This window comes from Procambarus clarkii, chromosome 94 (genome assembly GCF_040958095.1).
Source record: "Procambarus clarkii isolate CNS0578487 chromosome 94, FALCON_Pclarkii_2.0, whole genome shotgun sequence".
Taxonomy (NCBI): domain Eukaryota; kingdom Metazoa; phylum Arthropoda; class Malacostraca; order Decapoda; family Cambaridae; genus Procambarus; species Procambarus clarkii.
The window spans coordinates 11812406-11832731 of NC_091243.1; the positions used below are offsets into that span (position 1 = coordinate 11812406).

A 20326-nucleotide genomic window follows, 5' to 3' on the forward strand; every position below is an offset into this window, starting at 1 on the left:
ACTAGCTGGTCTTTGTGTTAAAGGGAGATTATTGAGCTGGATAGGGGATTATCTTCACGAAAGGAAGGCTCATGTGTGGTATCAAGGTTGTATGTCAGGTGTGAGATCTTTTGAACTCGGCACACCTCAGGGAGAAGTGTTGAGTCTCACCCTTTTTAATGTACTAATGAATAAGAATAAGATAGCATCTGAGAGATACTCAAATGGGGTAACTCCGATCATAATTTCGGAAATCTGTGTCACCACATGGGACTGGTGGTTAATGAAGACAAAACTAAGTTTGAATGTAGAAGTCGGAGTCCTATTGTATTGAAATATGTTGGTTATACTCATGAGAGTTTGGAAGCTGAGATGAACAGACTGTTGGGTCAATGTCGGAAGAGATTACAACCTCTGAAGGCCTTGGCATGCTGTGGAAAGGGAGTGGGAGTCCCTGTGCTACGAATGTTATACTTGAGTACTGTAAGATCTCTTATCGATTATGCTGCACCTGTCATTTCTTGTTTTGGTAAAGGTAGGATGGGCAAGTTGGAGAAGGTACAAACTGATGCCATAAGAATTATCTTAGGATGCCCAAGAAATCTACATCAGTGACTATCTCTCCAGTAGCTTCGAAAAGGACAGGAAGCCAGCGGCGTATTAAGTACCCCTCCCAACCATTTGTCCTCATGATTTTACCGAGCTGGATTTTGAAAGTCAGCAGTTTTGACATTTACGGCTTCGGCGGGTAGGCGGTTCCATAAGTTTATAACCCTATGACAGGAAAAACATCCGTTCTCTGTCCAACATTGTGACTGGTTGAGCCAATACCTGAAAGTTTAGTCAATATCTACAGTTTGCTAACTGCAGGTAGTAAATGTGGATGATTGTAACCTTTCCACCGCTCCCCAATGGATGTGGGGTGGTGTGCAAGATAAATATTATCAATTATGAAACAAACTCCGAAACAAGGTTGGTACATAGGAGGGCCGGGTTAGGCCTAAGTTAAATTCTTTAAGAAATATTAACATTTATAGAGGAATCCCCCCTGTGATTTTCATAGTCAAGTGTGAAATATATGCCGTATTTCCCCTAGAGTTTTGATGAGTAATAATATTTTCAGAGTCCCATAGGTAGGTTTCTTTGCCTCTTAATAGATTTTCTGAGAGAAGAGGGAAAAGGGGAAATCATGGGGAGAAAGAAGGAGGGAAGATGGGGTAAAGAGACCCAGATGCTGCTGGATACCCCCCTTCCATATTATATATATATATATATATATATATATATATATATATATATATATATATATATATATATATATATATATATATATATATATATATATATATATATAATGATTGTTATATGTGTGTGTGTGTTTTCTGTAAACTGTAACACACACACATACATACATACATATATATATATATATATATATATATATATATATATATATATATATATATATATATATATATATATATATATATATATAATATATATATATATATATATATATATATATATATATATATATATATATATATATATATATATATATATATATGTGTGTGTATATATATGTATGTGTGTGTGTTACAGTTTACAGAAAACACACACACACATATAACAATCATTGTTCCAAGACCTCATCCAGCTCTTTGGAGGTAGAGTGCGTGCCCAAGATACAGCAAGCATTTCCTCTCTGGATCGCGACACTGAGGTGTTGGAATAGAAAAGTAGCCGGACTTGTGCCACAAGTTTGATTAATGAGTTCGTCACCCACCTCCAATAGGAACTTTAGTGCACATTTACCCCAGGCGCCCAGGGTCTCAAGAGGCTATCGTCACGAACCTGTAACAACGTTCTAGGTCCCTGTACTTATTAGTTTTCTGGATCTCCCTGAAGGTGGCTGCCCTGCCTTCATCAGCTGTACTGTGAGGTATTTCGGTATCAGCCAATGTAGACGCAAATGTGTAGTCCCATACGACCTGTCTACCATACCTCCATGGCTGCAGGGTGACTCCATCTGGGCGATGGTGACTGTTGTCAGGTCTGCACAACTGAAGTTCCCTTTGTGCTGGACACCCAGCTGTAGCCAAACTTCTCTTGATATCATTGACTGCTTCATGTCTGACAATATTTCTCTGTGACTTATGACAGATGAGACCATGGCTGCCATATTGGTCTGCCCACGCATAGCCGCAAATACACCGGTGTTTGGTGGAGATAGGGACGGCAAGCTGCAGGATAACACCAATACTTAAGGCCCGATGGTCTAGGCGGGTGCCCAAGGTTGAATTAGGGACAGCCAACAGAAAATCCCCGGCATGGGGAGCTTGCACAGCTAGGAGGCACACTTTGTCCTTCCCAGCTGCTGCCTCCAGCAATGCTCTCCACTATGGGGCTATCTTTTATATATATATAAATATATATATATATATATATATATATATATATATATATATATATATATATATATATATATATTAGTATATTTTGGTAGCAGTCTTTCCTGTAGACATATATTATTAAATATGACCGAAAAAGTAAGATTAATGATTCTAACACGAATTTTCTCGATCTTTCGTACATTTCTTTTCACTGTTGGTGGTAATTCAAAAATCAATTCTCCAAAATTCATTTTTATTTTTAATTCATTTTATTATTAATAAAAATGAATTTTGGAGAATTGATTTTTGAATTACCACCAACAGTGAAAAGAAATGTACGAAAGATCGAGAAAATTCGTGTTAGAATCATTAATCTTACTTTTTCGGTCATATTTAATAATATATATATATATATAGTCTCCGTGGTGTAGTGGTAAGACACTCGCCTGGCGTTCCGCGAGCGCTATGTCATGGGTTCGTATCCTGGCCGGGGAGGATTTACTGGGCGCAATTCCTTAACTGTAGCCTCTGTTTAACGCAACAGTAAAATGTGTACTTGGATGAAAAAACGATTCTTCACGGCAGGGGATCGTATTCCAGGGACCATAGGATTAAGGACTTGCCCGAAACGCTACGTGTACTAGTGGCTGTACAAGAATGTAACAACTCTTGTATATATCACAAAAAAAAAAAATATATATATATATACAGTACTGTATGTATATATATAATTTTGAATGATTATTTTTACATCTATTTCTTAAAAGTAATTATTATAAGGAAGTGCTAAGCCAGTAAGGTTATACTGTATAGTACAGTACCATGCAATTTACAAATAGAAACCACCTATACATCACTCAAGAGAGCAAAATGATATTAATTTACATAAAAAAAGTCAGATTTACTTTTTTCTCTCATGCAAACATATCCTGGTGGTCTATCAGTCACTGGCAAATATTAATGAAATGTTTATATTTTTTGTAAGACTATTCACCTATTCAAGCTATATGTAAGCTTTACTATGCAAAATAAATTACATACAATAAATGAAACACAGTAAGATGCATTGTATTATAGGCTGAATACTTCTTGGAGATCCTCGGATGTCAGGCAGGAACCATGAATGTAGCAGACTTTCCCTTTGTATCACTATGTTTTGGCTTGGAAAAAAAGAAGCTGGCCGCCCTTGGCTCGCTTATTGTTTTGACGAGTCTGGAACCCAAAACCTTCAGGAAACGCTTGGCATTTTTTTACCATGGACTCAGGTTCTATCGATTAAAATTTGAATTGGTGGGACAATCCCTGTACTTGCTTGACTTAGCAATTTCCATGGGTGTACAATGTGTATGCATTATATTTAATATACTGGACAATTGTTCTTTATAATATAAATATATATATATGTACCACCTCTGGTGCAATTGTAGGGACCCATAACCTCAGAGAAGAAAATAAAGAGTACTGGGAAAAGACCTTGTGGATCCTCACTGAGCACTTTGATATTTTCTTCTCTTACCACCCCTATTCTTTTTGTATATTTATATAAATATCTCACTTTATTTTAAAATTTCATTACACAAAAAGGGTTACAACATTGGTTACATGCAGGTACAAGGCTACCTGTCACAGGTTGTAGAGTTCCTCCAGCTCCTCAGATGGCGGGCAGGAACCACGGACACAGTGAGCATTACCTCTCTGGATCGCCACACTAAGACGCTGAAAGAGGAAACTGGCGGCTCACCTCTCAACTGTCAATCAACTGGTGTACAGATTCCTGAACTTACGGGGCTCTATCATATCTACATGTGAAACTGTGTATGGAGCCTGCCTTCACCACATCACTGCTTAATGCATTCCATTTGTTAACTACTCTGATACCAAAAAAAGTTGTTTCTAATGTTCCTGTGGCTCATTTGGGTACTCAGTTTCCACTTGTGTCCCCTTGTTCGCGTAACCCCCACTTCCCCGTGTTAAACATCTTTATCTACCCTGTCAATTCCTCTGAGAATTTTGTAGGTAGTGATCATATCTTCCCTTACTCTTCTGTCTTCCAGTGTCGTGAGTTGCATTTCAAGCCCGTACCTTGTGCTTGACATGGTACTGGCTCCATGCTGGAGCTGCACACTCCAGGATTGGCCATACATATGTGGTATACAAGGTTTTGAATGATTCCTTGCACCGGTTCCTAAAGGCAGTTCTGATGTTAGTCAGTCTTGCATATGCCGCAGATGTTATTCTTTTTACGTGGGCTGCAGAAGATAGGTTTGGTGTGATATCAACTCCTAGATCTTTCTCTGTCTGTTTCATGAAGGACTTCATCTCCCATTCGGTATCCTGTGTCTGGCCTTCTGTTTCCAGGGTTCTGTTTCCTCCTGTGTGCATGTGTCATGTTTAACACCCAGAACTGCACTTCTTGGGCTTGTATGCAAGGTCTAATGTGCCTAACAGGCAGAATGATTTTTGTTATTTTCAAATATTTCTTTCCAAATTAGCTCTTTTCTCACAATAATAACTTATTATATTAGGAATATGAATTGCTGACAGTTATATTGGGTTATGTTAGGTTAGGTTTGATCAAATTTCTATGTTAGTTTTGACTCAAATAACATAAAATGGCAATCATATATAATACAAAGAAAATTTTATTTCATTATAATTTTTTGTTTGAAAAATTAAATATTTCATGAAAATTCAGCTTGTTAGCAACACTAGCTATTAGCAATGATATACATACATACATACATATACCTGTATATATATATTTCAATATATTATATAAATTCAATAGTTATAAATTTATCTGTACAGTTATGCTTTCTAGTTTTCAAGGTCATCCGCTAATGCTATGGTTAATGATTCAAAGAAGTTTCCACCAGTATAAATATGAACCTTTCTTATCCCATCATAAATAAAGTATGACAAACACAGTGGAAAAATAATTATGTGAAAACCACAGAGTATTCCTACCAGGGATAACAATGATATTACACTTGTTAAATAACATGTAGTACTCCAAATAGATACATATCTATGTAATTAAACTACAGTACAAGTAAGAAGCTCAAGGCTGTGCTTCTAAAGGATTCTTTTAGAAACTTGTAGCCCACAGGACCTGACCCTGAACTATCAACAATCAACTCTGAGCATTTTATTCCAGCCATCATATAATGATTTGCTGATGACGACGATTTTAAGTACCGAATATTATTGCACAAAATAATTTGTCACCTAGTTTCATGTGTAGAAAACATTTAGCATAATTCTCGTTGCTGATAAATTTAATGGTTTTGCATGTAAAGTACTGTACAAGATTTTAGATACTAAACAGCAAACTGCATACAATACTCTGCCCAAGCAATATCTTCATGATAATCCAAATATAGAGATTTATCTTAATTTTCACATAAAGTTTTGCACATTAAATATCAATAATTAAATATACCTTTTAATTTGATTGTGCTTGTGTGGTAAGCATGCTTTGTAGCACAAGTAACACAAGGCTCAAATATATCAAATGCAGGAAATGACAACTTGCAGCAAAATGGTAATCACTCTTGACCAATTTTTCTCGATTGATATGGACATGGATTTAAAGCCTTTACCTGGAGTTTCGCTGATAAAACTTCAAGGATGCTTATAGTGCTAGGAGAAAAAGCATATGCAAAGCGAGATTCGATATGGAAGATAGGTTTACATATTGTAATAATATTTTGGTGTGGTTTACTTGCAAGGTAGCAGATAAAAAAAAAATAGACCTGTGTTTTAAACAAGAGTTGGGTAGGGAAAAGCTATCTACAAACAAGTTGGGAAAGCACAAAAAAGGAAATCACATTCAGGTAGGAGGAAAATAAAGCCAGCTAAAGAGAAATGTTTCAGCAAGTGCAACCAAGAGAGCTTCCTGTTGTCACCACCCTCCCAAACTCTTTCTTTAAAATTTGGAAATGAACAGAAATTTTGTATGCTGTTTTTTTACCCCCACTAAATTTAAGATACAAAATGTGAACAATTCTTACATATTGGTCAGTGAGAAATGTATTATACTACTTCTTTACTCTACAACTTGCTATAAAGGAAACTTATCAATTCTTAGCATAAGATATGCTAGTGATAATAATAATGATATTTAAATAAACGTGAAATATACTTCTAATAGTATGTTCGCCCAGTTTTGCATCACACAACTATACCGTAAGCAAAACTGACCACAACTTGGGTTAAATTGGTGGTTTGTTAATATGATTTTCTAAATGTTTAACAAATGGCTGATTTTCACCACCCTCTGTTCAAAGGTCCTTCAATGCAAATGAACACTGGAGAGTTTATTATAATTCAAGATGTCAGGGAATACCAGATTAAAGGTTTATATAAACTAAAGTAAACTCCTGCTCTTTTTATTATCACAATGGTGGTAAAAAAATTAAATGCCCTGCAATTGACTCTGGAAAGAACTTATTTAATCATCACCAATAGAAATGTGTATTGATGATAAGTTAGTTTAAACCTTACAGCAAAGTCAGATATGTAAGTAAAAAAAAGGATGAAATATTTGCTCTTATCAAATCTTTTTTTATAATTATCTAATATTGATGAATAAGTTATATGTTAAATTTTGGCTCGAATGAAAAAATAATGCACATAATTACATTACATACAGCATTTATTCTCTTATTTTAACTTTGGCAACTATATGAAACGCAAAAAAAAATTTAAGGAAAACACTTAATACACTAAAGATTTTCCATTCTACTGTACATATATAATTGTTCAAGCCAAATTTTAATCTACATGTATTCCCCAATAATTCCAATTCTTGAAGAGCACAAACGTTTTTGATAACTTAATACCCAATGAAGTAAACAAAAAATCACTTGCACAAAGCCAGTTAGCAGCAACCATTATCATTCACCAAGTAAAGAAGACACATACACGAAAAGCCAACAATGAACTACTGAGTAAAAGGCAAAGATGACTGCATGTCATTGATATATTACCACACTCCAGTAAGATGCAAACTATTTTCTTGTAATAAAACTGCAAATAATCAAATTAGACGAGTTGATGCATACAAATTTGCCTAGTCATTGCACATGCACGTTTGTCTACCAATTTGGGATACATACATGACCCTAAAGGTAGACAACACCAATATGTTCCTGATAACAAACACACACTCATGCTAGTGTTTGTTACGATAGATACAAGGTAAAGTCATGTTTAAAAATAAACATTTAAATTATCTGCTATAAAGCAGTACATATCACCACTGGCAAATTAGGTGGCCTAACTGCTGTTTAAAGCAAGATTTACATCGCCTTGCCATTAAACTTGCATAAAAAAATTGTCGTTCTTCTTGACAAAGGACTGAATGTACTGTACAGCCACTAGCCAGCTGAAGCTGACTATATAACACCACAGGCTATAGTTGTATTTATATATATATAGATATATATACAGTGATCCAGATACAGTTGCATAAAAGTCCACAACCTGCATGGTATGATACATAACTACTGTACTTACTTAACAACAATTTATAAATAACTGCCCATAAAACCTGGATGAAATGTGTAACTCTCCCAAAGTGACTAACCATCCTGGAGCTGCACTGTAACGATAAGGCCCCAATTCTGGAACGGCACCTTTCAAAGAACTTGGATGACAAGGATGAAAATAATGTCAATAAAAAACTTATTAAACAAGAAAAGGATAGGTACTCTAAATACCTGATTGTATTTGGCATTCATATCCTATTGACAAATAATGTTCTAAAACAAATATTAACACCAGCCAGACCAAACACAAATATTCAATCACACTAAAGCTCCAAACTAAAGTCTAATGAGATACAGATAATTTAAGTCACAGAAAACACTTGCCCAATTATTCCATGTATGGAGCAAAATAACACTGATTATAACTTGCATTTTGCGCTCACTGAGTGCGTTCTCTGGTATGGAAAGTGTATTTCTGTTACTGGGAGCCAGGACAGGCAGACTGGTTAGCTACTTCCATAGGCCCCATCATACTTGCAGGAAGTCCGTCAAAAGGGTGGTTCTTCGCTTCTCTACAATATCCATTTGGTTCTCCAAATCACCTCTGTCAGTCATCTCTGCACGCTCAATTTTCCAAGAGAGATTTTCAATCTCTGCTTCCAGTTGTGCTTGCTGATACTCAAACTGGTGGGAAAATAATTATCATTATATTAACTGGAAAGGACAGGGAAACACAACAATGCTATATGACTAAAACAACAATGAAACAAAACTTACTTTCTACAATGCAGTAATTTATTTCACAACTGAAGAAATTTACACAAAGTATATGCACATTCCTAGCTATCCCACTAGATTGCTATGCAAGGAAAGATTCTCGTGGTTCCATGATTAGAAGCATGCCAAGTCAAGGAACATCATCATTTCGTGCTAACACCAGATTTTTGTACAAATGTATCTGCTGGGTCATACTGAGGCTAGAGAGACATGGGGAAACCTCAATTCAGCCTGGAATGACCTATAGAAGGCTTAATTACAGTATACAATCTTAAGCACCTTAAGAGTGTAAGCTATTGGTCGCGAGACCAACAGCGCCTTGCCATTTACGGTCGCGAGAGAGGCGGAAGGGACGTCTTCAAAGGAACCAGAACAGCAGACGAAGCCACGCCCGACCCGGCGGGTAGACCGTCACAGCAAAGTTCAGGCTCCCGCACAAATCCTCAAGCAGAGCCTCTCAAAAACAGACAAAGGTGGGAATACAGCCGAACCAGAGCCACCAGAGAGAGAGACAAGGAAGTGGCCCGAGTTTCCCCACACAAGACCCGTCAGAAAAGATCAAACCTGAGAGGGAACCAGATGGGACTTCCATCAGTTCACCAGGAACCCAAACCCGGCAAGCTAGGGAAGAACCAAATCCCTGGCGAGCAGATATGCTGACTGGCTGGGTACCCACACCAGCCAGTCTTCGAGGTAGGCCAGAACCCAAACACCTAACAGAAGCAAGCGGGCCACCACGACCCGAGTAAGGCATGTAAAAACTCAAGGCGCCAGATTCAAACTGATTGGAAGGCAACGAACGCGGTAACTCTGACGCCCCACAACAAAACTGAGCCAGTCCCTGAACCTTGGATGAATCGGGACATGCTAATATGCATCCTTGAGATCCAGGGACACCATCCAAGCTTCTGGCTCCAACTGAAGACAGACCTGGGAGAGAGTAGTCATTTTTCACTAGCCCCAGACAAAAAAATTTAGACATGAACAGCATAATACTCCCCAATTATATCCTCACTGGCCTGTCATAAAAACCCAACTGGTTATGAAATATCCAACCAAATAAGGGAGATGTAAATTCCATAAAAAACAAAACTTAAGATGGCTGAACAATTTTTGGCCTTAATTGCCAGTAACTTAAAATAAAACAAAATTTGCCACAGATACTAACCAAGTCTTTTCTAGGTCCAGATTCGAGGTAATATGCAAAGGGATAAGTGTTTTGGAGAGTGTAGCGGCAGCGTGCAAGGAGAGCTGCAGCATCAAGGAGATACTGCCAATCAATCCAGGTGCCAGTGCCAGCCATCACCTTATTTTGGATCCTCTCACGGATCTTGGCTAATGTCTCTTCTTCCAGTTTCAGAGACTTGCTATGATTCTCCCACTGAAAGAATCCACTGTATTAAATAACAAAATTAAGACTTACAATGTCAAGAAAATATAAATTTTCATCATATTTAACAATAACAACTCTGTATCAAGCATGCATACATGTAAACTAACATAGCTGTCCTTCCATTCAGCATTACAGTACTCGACAAAAGTTTGAGCAGACTGTAAGTAGGCTTATGATTATCGTGAAAAGGTTGTGAAAATACTCACCCGCTCATAGTAGTGAAGATACTTTTTGAGAGCTTCTCTGGCTTGCGCATGGGCAGATTCATGAGCTATATTGGGGTTTTCCTTATAGCGAGAACATTCATAATATTCCGAGCCATGGGTTTTCCAACAGCCAAGACACATCCAACAAAAGTCATGCTTACAATTGTAGCATTGCATGTGATTGCAGCCACCATTTTTTTCAATACATATGTGGCATTTTGGACACTGCAAGCCAAAACATTTACATTAAAACACAAATGCTTTGAAAACATTTGACAATACAGTATTAGAATAACATAATTTTACACATTATAATCGACTTGAGAATGGTCCAGGAAGGACCGAAACGTCGTCGTCCCTTCACCTTCTAGTGTGTGGTCAGGTCAATTTACATATTATAACATTTGTATAAAGTGTATTATCCAATAAGAACCAGGGACACTTATGCAATCATCATCTCAAATTTGAAAAATATTAAAATACGTAAAGGAGAGTTTGATCCAATAATATCATTAAAACTTTCAAATAAATTTATATAATTCCTTTTTTTTGTTAATTCGTTATTCATTATACTGTACATAAATTAGATATTTAATGTTTCTGTTTTCATATTTGTAAGTTATTATGCCATGTGTTTTAAACCACAATGACTATATTTGTAAATTCCAAATGCATTTGTTTCTTTAATACAGTACTATAAATGACTTTTAATTTGCGGAAGAACTCATCATAAACATTAAACTAAACATATCATAATCATACATTATCCATTTATCAATCATTCCATTAAATCATTTTGGCATCCACATGCAGCAAAACTATAGCTTAAATATTAAATGAACTGCACACAGAAATCACAATTGTGTGATGCATCAAATGAACCAATCCACAAGTACTGTGATGAGGATTCGAACCTGCGTCCGAGAGCATCCCAGACGTCGTAGCTCAGTCGATTAAGGCAGCGTCTGGGATGCTCTCAGACGCAGGTTCGAATCCTCGTCACGGCCCTTGTGGATTAAATGAACTATCACATCATTCGCCCCTCAGTTTTTGTTATATAACACAAAAGGTTCTAAATCAATAATTCTTACATCTTTGGTATGTGCACTGATGTAGTTAGCCGTCTCGCTGTCATCGGCACACTTGGTTAGCCAACGCTTGATTGTTTCACAATCTGTTGGGGCATGGTAGTCACCACCACATTTGTAACTGTAAGATGAGCAAAAAAACAAGAATGCTAAAAAATGCTTAGGAATTCCATGCCTAGAAGTAATGGGAGAAGATACTCATGCCAATATGTGCAGCAACTGATAAGGGCAAACAAAGGAGGAATCAATCTGCTTAAGGTAAAAAAATGACATCTTAGATACCATTGTTATTTTCCTTATTTACAATATAATAAAGACTAAATACTTAATTTGATAGCAAGATGTCAAATAAAACCACCATTAAATGTAATGAAACACTTCTTTTTTGGGGAAGGAGGGAATGGTTTGCTTGAAGGTAGTGATGAACTGCCAACTGATACAAGAAATGACATACTCCCAGATGAACAAACCAAGTATCAATGACCAGAACGCCCCTTTAGAAGTCAACCATCTCATTCTTTGCCAGAAAAGAAAAACGAAGAAAGGCTGCAGATGACGAAACCATTCACCAGGGTCGAAAAAATAAAAACCCCATTTCTGGAGGAGAGCATGAAGCTTCTCAAGCCAACAGCCAGAAGAAAAGAGAATTCCCCCCCCCCAAAAAAAAATGAAAAAGGATTCATGAATCAAAGGGATGACCAAGAAAATGAATGAAAAATCAACACCTCTATCCAGAGCCCAAGAAGGCTCAGGAGAATACACTGGTCAGAGGTGAAAAATAATACAAGGCAATTTACAAATGGCACTGAGGAAGAATTGATGCTGAAAGTCATCAAAAGTGGATCTGCCAAGACTGAATGATGAAATGTGAGAGTATTTGGCATAAGATGTAGATCAACAAATAACCAGGACAAAAACAACAGGACCACCAAAACAGATGACAAACAACGAAGAGATAAGATGAAGAGTGCTCCAGGAAACCTCATACTGCCACATAGAGAGAGACCAAAAGTTTAACCACATGCACAGTTACACACCATACAATGGCAACAGACAACCATCAGAAACTCCAGATGTGAAGATCAAAGGAGAACCTTGAACCAGTGAGGAACCAATCGGATGAAAGAGGTGGAGCTACAGGAAGACGCCTGGGTTTGTATACAGGATTACAAGGGCTGAAAACCAACGCTGAGCAGGTTACCAAGGAGCCAGAAGGATCACCCTGCCAGTATATGTCTCCAGTCTGGACAAAACCTAGAGCAACAACCAAACCAGAGGAAAGAGGTAGAGAAATCTCCACCTTGACCAGTCCAGCCAATAGGTATCCACCACCAGAGCCTCTTGATCAGGTAACAGTGCCAAGTAAAATGGAAGCTGCTGTTTTCAAGTCGACACAAGATGATCCATCTCAGGGTGATCGAACACCTCACAATGCCAGTGGAAGCACATGTAATCCAGAAAATTGCAGAGCCCAACTCCAAAAGAGGAAAGGACTGAAAAGAACCTGAAGTATACCTGGAGTGTGTTCTGAGAGTTCTATTACTTCCAAAGCTCGGCCTAGGAGTAGTTCGAATGGAGTCAGAGAACAGAGCCAAAACAGAGATGAACTCGTTGCAGGTCCTCTACAAGATTCCTTACTTCACATTCCTGACAATCATGTACAAGAAGTCAGCAATGTGAGGAGAGAATGGGAGCAATTGAGGGACTGCTCAGAAAGGAGCTTTCATGTAACTCAGTAATACTTCTGAGCAAGATTCCATCAGCTGCTCTCCAAGACAACAGAGACCCACTGATAAGGTAAAGCCTTAAAATAACATACAGCACAAGTGGAGATTTACTTGAGCAGAACATGGCTAACAATGGCCACTACTAAAAGGCAAATCCACCAAGCAAGCAAGGGAATGAGCTGAGCCATCTTGGATGAGGTAATGGACCACTAGTCACAATCCAAATGAAAGCACATGTGAGCCAACACTACTAACCGGTGTGGTGACAGGTGGAGATGAACCTCAACCCGAGGCCCAATGCATCCATACATGGCTTGAACAACAGAGGAGGCATGCACCATGTGATTGAACCCCAAAAAGCTTGAAAAAGATGAAAACAAATGTAGGTAATCCACAGGTAAGGAAGGGCATACACCACAAAGTCCCGATCACAGCACATCCCGCTCATACTGAGACAGAATAAGAAAATATGTCCATCAAGAGTAACAAGCTTACTGGGCCTGGAATCAAACTCCAAAAGGCTACTCCTGTAACAACTCCAAATCCTTGAAACTCATTCTCTCCTTAATTAAAGGAATAAGGCCCTGGGATGAAACCAACATAATCCTTCTGGTTCCTATGAGCATGAAGGTAGAAACAGAGCATCAGCAAAGGATGCCAAAGCCCCATGCATATCCCAAACAGTAAAAGAGGAAGGAATAGAAGACCCCACCAGCTACATCAAAGCCAATGGGCCGAGCCACACCCAGTGGCACCAAAGCTAGGCTCTCCTCCTGTCAGTACCTGCAAGCCCAAGGCCTGGGCTGTTTAGGAACCCATACCAAATGAAGCTTAACAAACTGGCTGGTCAGTAGCTGAGGAAGCCACCATAAACTTGGCACAAATGTCCATGATGATAAACATTCTCCTCATAAAACAACAGGAGATTCTGCCACACCACCCGGGCCCACAGAAGCCAGGACTGTGAAGGTCAAGGGAACTTAACCTAACGATCTTAGAGAACAGACAAAAATTATCACTGCATACAAAATACTGAGGACAATAGATAGGATGGACAAGGACAGTCTATTTACATTGAAAGGAGGAGGAACAAGGTGACATCAGTGGAAGCTGGATAAGCAATTAAGTTGCAGAGATGTAAAGAAATGTTCATCCCCCTGTACAGGTGGTCAGCAAATGGAAAAAACTGAAATAAATTGTCAAAGTGCTTCCAACCACAACTTTAAGAAAAAATATGACACTCTAACTTGACCATTAACAGATGTAATTAGCATGCCAGATACAATAGGTTAGGAGGAGAGGCATAAAAAACTAGACCTCACTCCCTTGTAGTCATTGATTGGTAAGAATTATAGATTAATAAACTGATTTTTCTCAATACAGATTATAATCTTACAGATTATTAGTCTCACAAATTTCATTTCAAAATACATAAATGTACCAACTCCAAAATACCATGCTCTCACTCACCAAAACTGAGTTTTACAAGCTGTACAATTAACTCTTTTTGCTCTGCATTCTTTAGCTTGAACAACAATATTACAGTTGGGACCCGGACAGAACCGTAACTGGGGATGACTTCTAACATAGTCAGCAAATGCATACTGTTGATATTTTTCTTTCAGTCGTGGACGTTTTAGCAATGGGACTACAAAGTCTTCTGGAGCGAGAACTTGACAGCTATTGCCCATACACTCAATACCTAAGGATGGTAATATTATCAGTTATTTCTAGCAAAAAAATTATTCTTTATACAGCACAGCAATGTCTCATTTATATTACAGTTACTAATATTCACTTGAACACTTCCCTGCACTTCTCTGTACAGAGAACAATAAAATACCAATTATATGCACATTTTGGGTAGTGTTAATGTCTTACTAGATTGAGCCTTATCCAAACAAGTTCAGCCAACAACCCACTCTTAATCAGATGTAGAAGTGAATATATAATTTTACCTGTGGACATTCCCTGCATAATTTGAACTTCAAAGTGCATGCTCCAGCAATCCCTACAGAATGTGTGACCACAGGAGAGGTGACTGGTATAATCTGGGGACATTGGAGCAAGACACACAGGACAAGTGATTTCGCCCTCTCCTTGCTGGCCGACAGTCAGCTGTTGAGGTGGTGTGACTGGCTTAATGTGTACCGAGGTGAGCAGCTTGTGACAATCTTGGCGATAACCCGCAACAATCTCCATTTGATTCCAGTTGTACATGTGAAGGAGCAACTTTGCTAGAGATGGAGTTGCCTGAAACACAGATGCACAATTTAATTAAGAGAGCACCCTCTGGAATCATGTGACATTCAAGGACAAATAAATACTGTTGTGGTATTTCCATTATATTAGAGAATATCTTTAACAAACAGTAGATACAGTAGATAGTACACATAAACTATCACAATTTGAAATGAAGGCTGAAAATATGTATGGTTAATTGTACATCAAGAAAAACCTAAATTAAAGCAATTCTGAATGGGAGATTTTTAGATGTTGACCAAAGACCCACAAATTTTTTTAATTGAAGATAAGAAAAACAAAACTTTAAAACTACAGTATTAGTGTTATGATAATAACAACTTGTATAATAAGCTTGAATCAGTTACTGTATACTGTATCTAACTGTTCACATGCATTACAACAGCACAACATAAAACTACTTTAATTTTAAACTTCCTTGAGCATCAGGGTATACCTGGAGAGGGTTCCAGAGTTTTTCTACTCCCCGAGCCTGGCCCAAATGTATATGCAGTACAGAGAAATTTTGGTACAGCAATGCATATTAATTTTTTAAATACTGTACGGTCAAAACCTTCCCCAACGATGCATTCAAGTAGTAGTTCTAAAATTTATAATGCTAAAAAATATTGATTGCTTTCCTTGCACCCTGCCATACATAAATGTTAAAAGTTTGACACATTTTCCAGTGTTTTCCAGTTATACTAAAACACTGCACAAAATATTGAATCATGTGAAAATCATAAATTATCCCTACCAGGTATATTTAGTAGCCGTGCTGTGTTACTGTAATCCTGAGCTCATCTCTTACCTGTATACTGTTTGAGAGTTGCTCTACTGATTCATTAAGAAGCCTCTCAACCTCTGTGTCAGTGAGACAAGCAACATCAAAATACTCGGGATCATTCTTCTGGGGATCGACATGGTCAACATCACCATCATATTCTTGATCATAGTACCCATCATAATCATCATCACTAAATTCCATTTCCTCGTCAGACATCTGCAAATTACAATTATGATAAAAAAAAAATTCTATGATAAAATTCTTAATGATTATCATAACAACTTGGGGTCAAGTCCTGAAGCCATTATGTGCCTCCGTAATATTTTTCACTACCTCACACAGGATGGGTATGTGGGTGCAAAATAAATAGACAAAATTAAATCATAACAAATACAGTAAACTCTTAAATGTTATAAGCAAAAACAAAAATGATCTAAGTTTCAGAACACTCCCCATGTGGAGTGCAAAGATTTTGCAACAGAGAAAAACAGGGTTCAGACCATTAAGACTAGGTTTGAGAAACCTAATAGAATTCTATGATACAGTTATCACTAAAAACATAATACAAAATAAAAATAAGTAAAATATTTTTGGGTGAGTACCCCACCCCCCCCAGCGGAGGATAAGCCAGCTGATCATAGTAAACAACGGACTCACAGCAAGAAAACTAATATTACTGTACAGTATATCAATAAAAAGAAAAAATACACTAATGTATATATCATTCTGCTAAGGAAATACAAAAATTTAATGTAGCACTGATGACAGTAAGTTATGATAAATGTGGCCATTGAAATTGTGAAGTAGGAAGACAATGTTATGAATCAAATGTGAGAGTTGCAACACCACTGTATACCACTGTACTTGTCTTGAGATCTCCGACACCTTATGCAATGTATACAACAACGAGGAAACTGAAGACAATGGCCTCTTTCACTTTAAATGCATTAACTATACTGACAAACTCAGTAAACATAGAGAGAATAATGATGAAACAATTGATGAGAATAATAATGGAACAATACATGGAATCAGAGAATATGAAAATATTATATATGAAAATATGTATGAAAATAAAGACAAAATAATTGATGAGAAAATAATAAAGAAATGCAGGAGGGTCACAAAGCAATAAAAAGAGCTACAGAAGGAACAGAAGATACAGTATTGATGAAACAAAGCTTCACGGGCTTTAAACAGTAATAATACTCGTATAGACATGTTCCCCGAGGACAATCGGGAAGAACCTGGAGAGACATCAGGCACTAGGGAAACACAGTGAATACAGTACAAGCAGAGTACAGGATAGGGATGCATATGCCTAAGAGAGGGCTGCAGAAGCCATGGATAGGTAAAGACAAAAAAAAACTTATTATAAGAAACCTTACAAAAGAAGACGACAAGAACGCTTAGCAAATCATTAAAGCAATGATAAGAGAAACTGATAGGCAAGGAGGAAGATCTAAGTATTTCCTGTGTAGGGAGAATAGATAAGTCTGAAGCAAATCTAGTATGCATGACCATTGCAAATTTTGAACATGGAAGAACAATACTCAACAGTGCACACAAACTAAAAGATCATGACAGGTATAACAAAGTTTACATCTTGCCAGACCTCACAGTAGAGCAGCAACCAAAATGACAGGGTACTAGGAGGCAAACTAAAGGCATTCAAAATACAGACCAATACAAAGATTCAAAACTAAAGATCAGGAGAGGGTAGGTGATCATGACAGGAGGAGGAGAGGACATAGTCCTTCACCCGACCAGACAGAACTAACCCTATATATCTCCGACGAAAAATGGGCACGAAACCGGAGTGACAATGAATGGAACAGTATTACAGTAGTGGAAGGGTTAAAGTAATAATCCGAGTCAAGCCTTTCCAGTATTTTTTTGGAGATTGAACACCGACCTGCAAGAAGTGAACTTGTCACTGTACCGACCACACCAAGTGGCGTGGAAAATAAAGCACCTTCTAAAAACACCAAGCTGAGACCAAAGTTCAATAACGCACTTCAGATAACGTGGAGTAACTATAGTGCATGCACAAGTGTAGCAAGAAAACTTTGTTGCCTCATCGTTAAAGTTGTATCTGTTTGCCATTTTTGCAACCAGATCTAAACATTCTAGTTGCAGCTATACAGGTAATTTAGCTTCCCAATTGGATATTGATATACAAGTCATACAAGACGTATACAGAACTACACCTCAGTTCTAGTAGAGGGCAGAGACCCTAAACTTAAAAGTAGTGCAGCATCTTCCAATGACTTTTGGAACAAAAACAATGCAAGGATTTCTGTGAAATCTCACCTTGAAAACTAAAATAACAAATTACTCCCTAATTTGACACCTGATCTAGTAAATATCATCAACATTCACATATAATACCCCAGTAACCGGAGAAAAACCACTAACGTCTTGCACTGAAAAATGTTCAGGAAATAAGGTTGAATCACCATGCACTTGCTCCTAGCAACCAATACTTCATCAATATCCGCCATTTAAAAACAAAATAAGACATCGACTGGACACCAGGAATGTGTATCTACAACTTATTCTGAAAATGGGAAAATAAAAATGGTAATAAAGGTTAAATACATAGGTGTTTTGGACATTAAAACCTCCTCCAAGAGAAGAATTGTACCACCATTCCTGGCCCGTGATTTACCCTCATACATCCCTTGTGTGGCTCGTTGGGTATCTCTAACTTGTCAAAGTTACATTAGGGCAATGCCTTACCTTGGGCACGCTATACAAAGTTAGGACCCTTGACTTATTTCTGAGGTGCGTAATATGTATTGATATTTTTCCAGCTGCTTAGTTTACTATTTCCCCAGTCGGCCGTTCCAATACTATTTGCTGCAGCTCTTTCATCGCTTGTATTCATCAATAACTTCAACCATAACCACGGAACCCTTCTTACGTTGAGAGTTAATGAAGAACCTGTTTTTCCCCTCTCTCATGCAGGTCAATTAAAACAATCATACGGATTTATTAAATCATTTTAAAAGGCTGGAGACTAGAGGGGGTGAGCGTGAGGCTGCCGTTTTCTACAGTGTTGGATCCCTTACAATATTTCCACCAACTTGAACTCACGCACACAATTATCTCTACTCTTTCTTATAATAATTTAGTATTATTGGCATTATTATCATTACCATTATTATTATTATTATTATTATTATTACAACTCCCATTCAATATTTCCACCAACTTTAACTCACACAATTATCTCCACTCTTTCTTATAATAATTTAGCATTATTGGCATTATTATCATTATTATTATTATTATTATTATTATTATAAGCCCATTCTTGTAGCTACCACTGCCACGGACTGTGTAACACATTTGCATATGTATTGGGACAAAGCACTTTAGCAAACTCTTAATGGGACGCGACGAAGGTTTTACTATTGGTATAGACCAACTTTTTTTTACTTTACGTGACAAGTGCAGATGACAGCAGAGGGGTAAAGACGTTGACTAAATGAGACTACATGTATCTTGAGTCCTGAATGTGTATACCTTGCATATACATGGGCAGGAACGGATTTATAAGGGGGCATTTGCCCCGGGCCGCCCCCTTTGCAAGAGGGGGTCTCCTAGACTCTATTCACAAACAATTGTAATAATTGAAGAATTAGTTTTACTATTAAAAAATTAACAAAATATGTGTGGGGGGCGTAAGAAAATAGAAAGACAGGGGGCACCTAAATTCCGTCTAGGGGTTTGTACTGCTAAGAATCTTTAGTATCCAAAGTTTGCTTGCTATACGTGCAGCCTGCACACCGTCGACTCTACCAGGGGTGCTGCAGCCTGCACACCGTCGACTACACCTAAATCCTGCCTCACAGGTTTAATAGAATTCTATGACCAAGCAACAAAAATTAGGCAAGAAAGAGAAGGGTGGGTAGACTGCATTTTCTTGGACTGTCAGAAAGCCTTTAACACAGTACCTCACAAAAGGCTGTTACAAAAGTTGTAGCAACAGGCAGGAGTAAAAGGGAAGGTGCTCCAGTGGATAAGGGAGTACCTAAGCAACAGGAAACAGTCAGTAACTGTGAGGGGGGAGACATCAGAGTGGCGAGATGTCACCAGCGGAGTCCCACAGGGCTCTGTACTTGGACCCATCCTGTTTCTAATATATGTAAACGATTTTCCTGAGGGTAGACTCATTCCTCTCAATGTTTGCTGATGATGCAAAAATTATGAGAAGAATCAAGGCAGATAAAGATAG

The 20326-nt window shown here is 37.8% G+C and overlaps 1 protein-coding gene across 1 annotated transcript; it reads right to left on the bottom strand.

The window, feature by feature from the left end:
• Positions 1 to 6749: 6749 nt before the first annotated feature.
• Positions 6750 to 18963, bottom strand: ari-2 (E3 ubiquitin-protein ligase ari-2). The gene is made up of 8 exons (XM_045729568.2): positions 18826 to 18963; positions 16108 to 16299; positions 15014 to 15308; positions 14526 to 14757; positions 11332 to 11449; positions 10241 to 10465; positions 9810 to 10022; positions 6750 to 8548 (listed from the first exon to the last, which is right to left on the bottom strand). Exons 2-8 carry the CDS (start codon positions 16297 to 16299, stop codon positions 8393 to 8395), a joined length of 1431 nt encoding a protein of 476 aa, XP_045585524.1. The 5' UTR covers positions 18826 to 18963; the 3' UTR covers positions 6750 to 8392.
• Positions 18964 to 20326: the final 1363 nt, after the last annotated feature.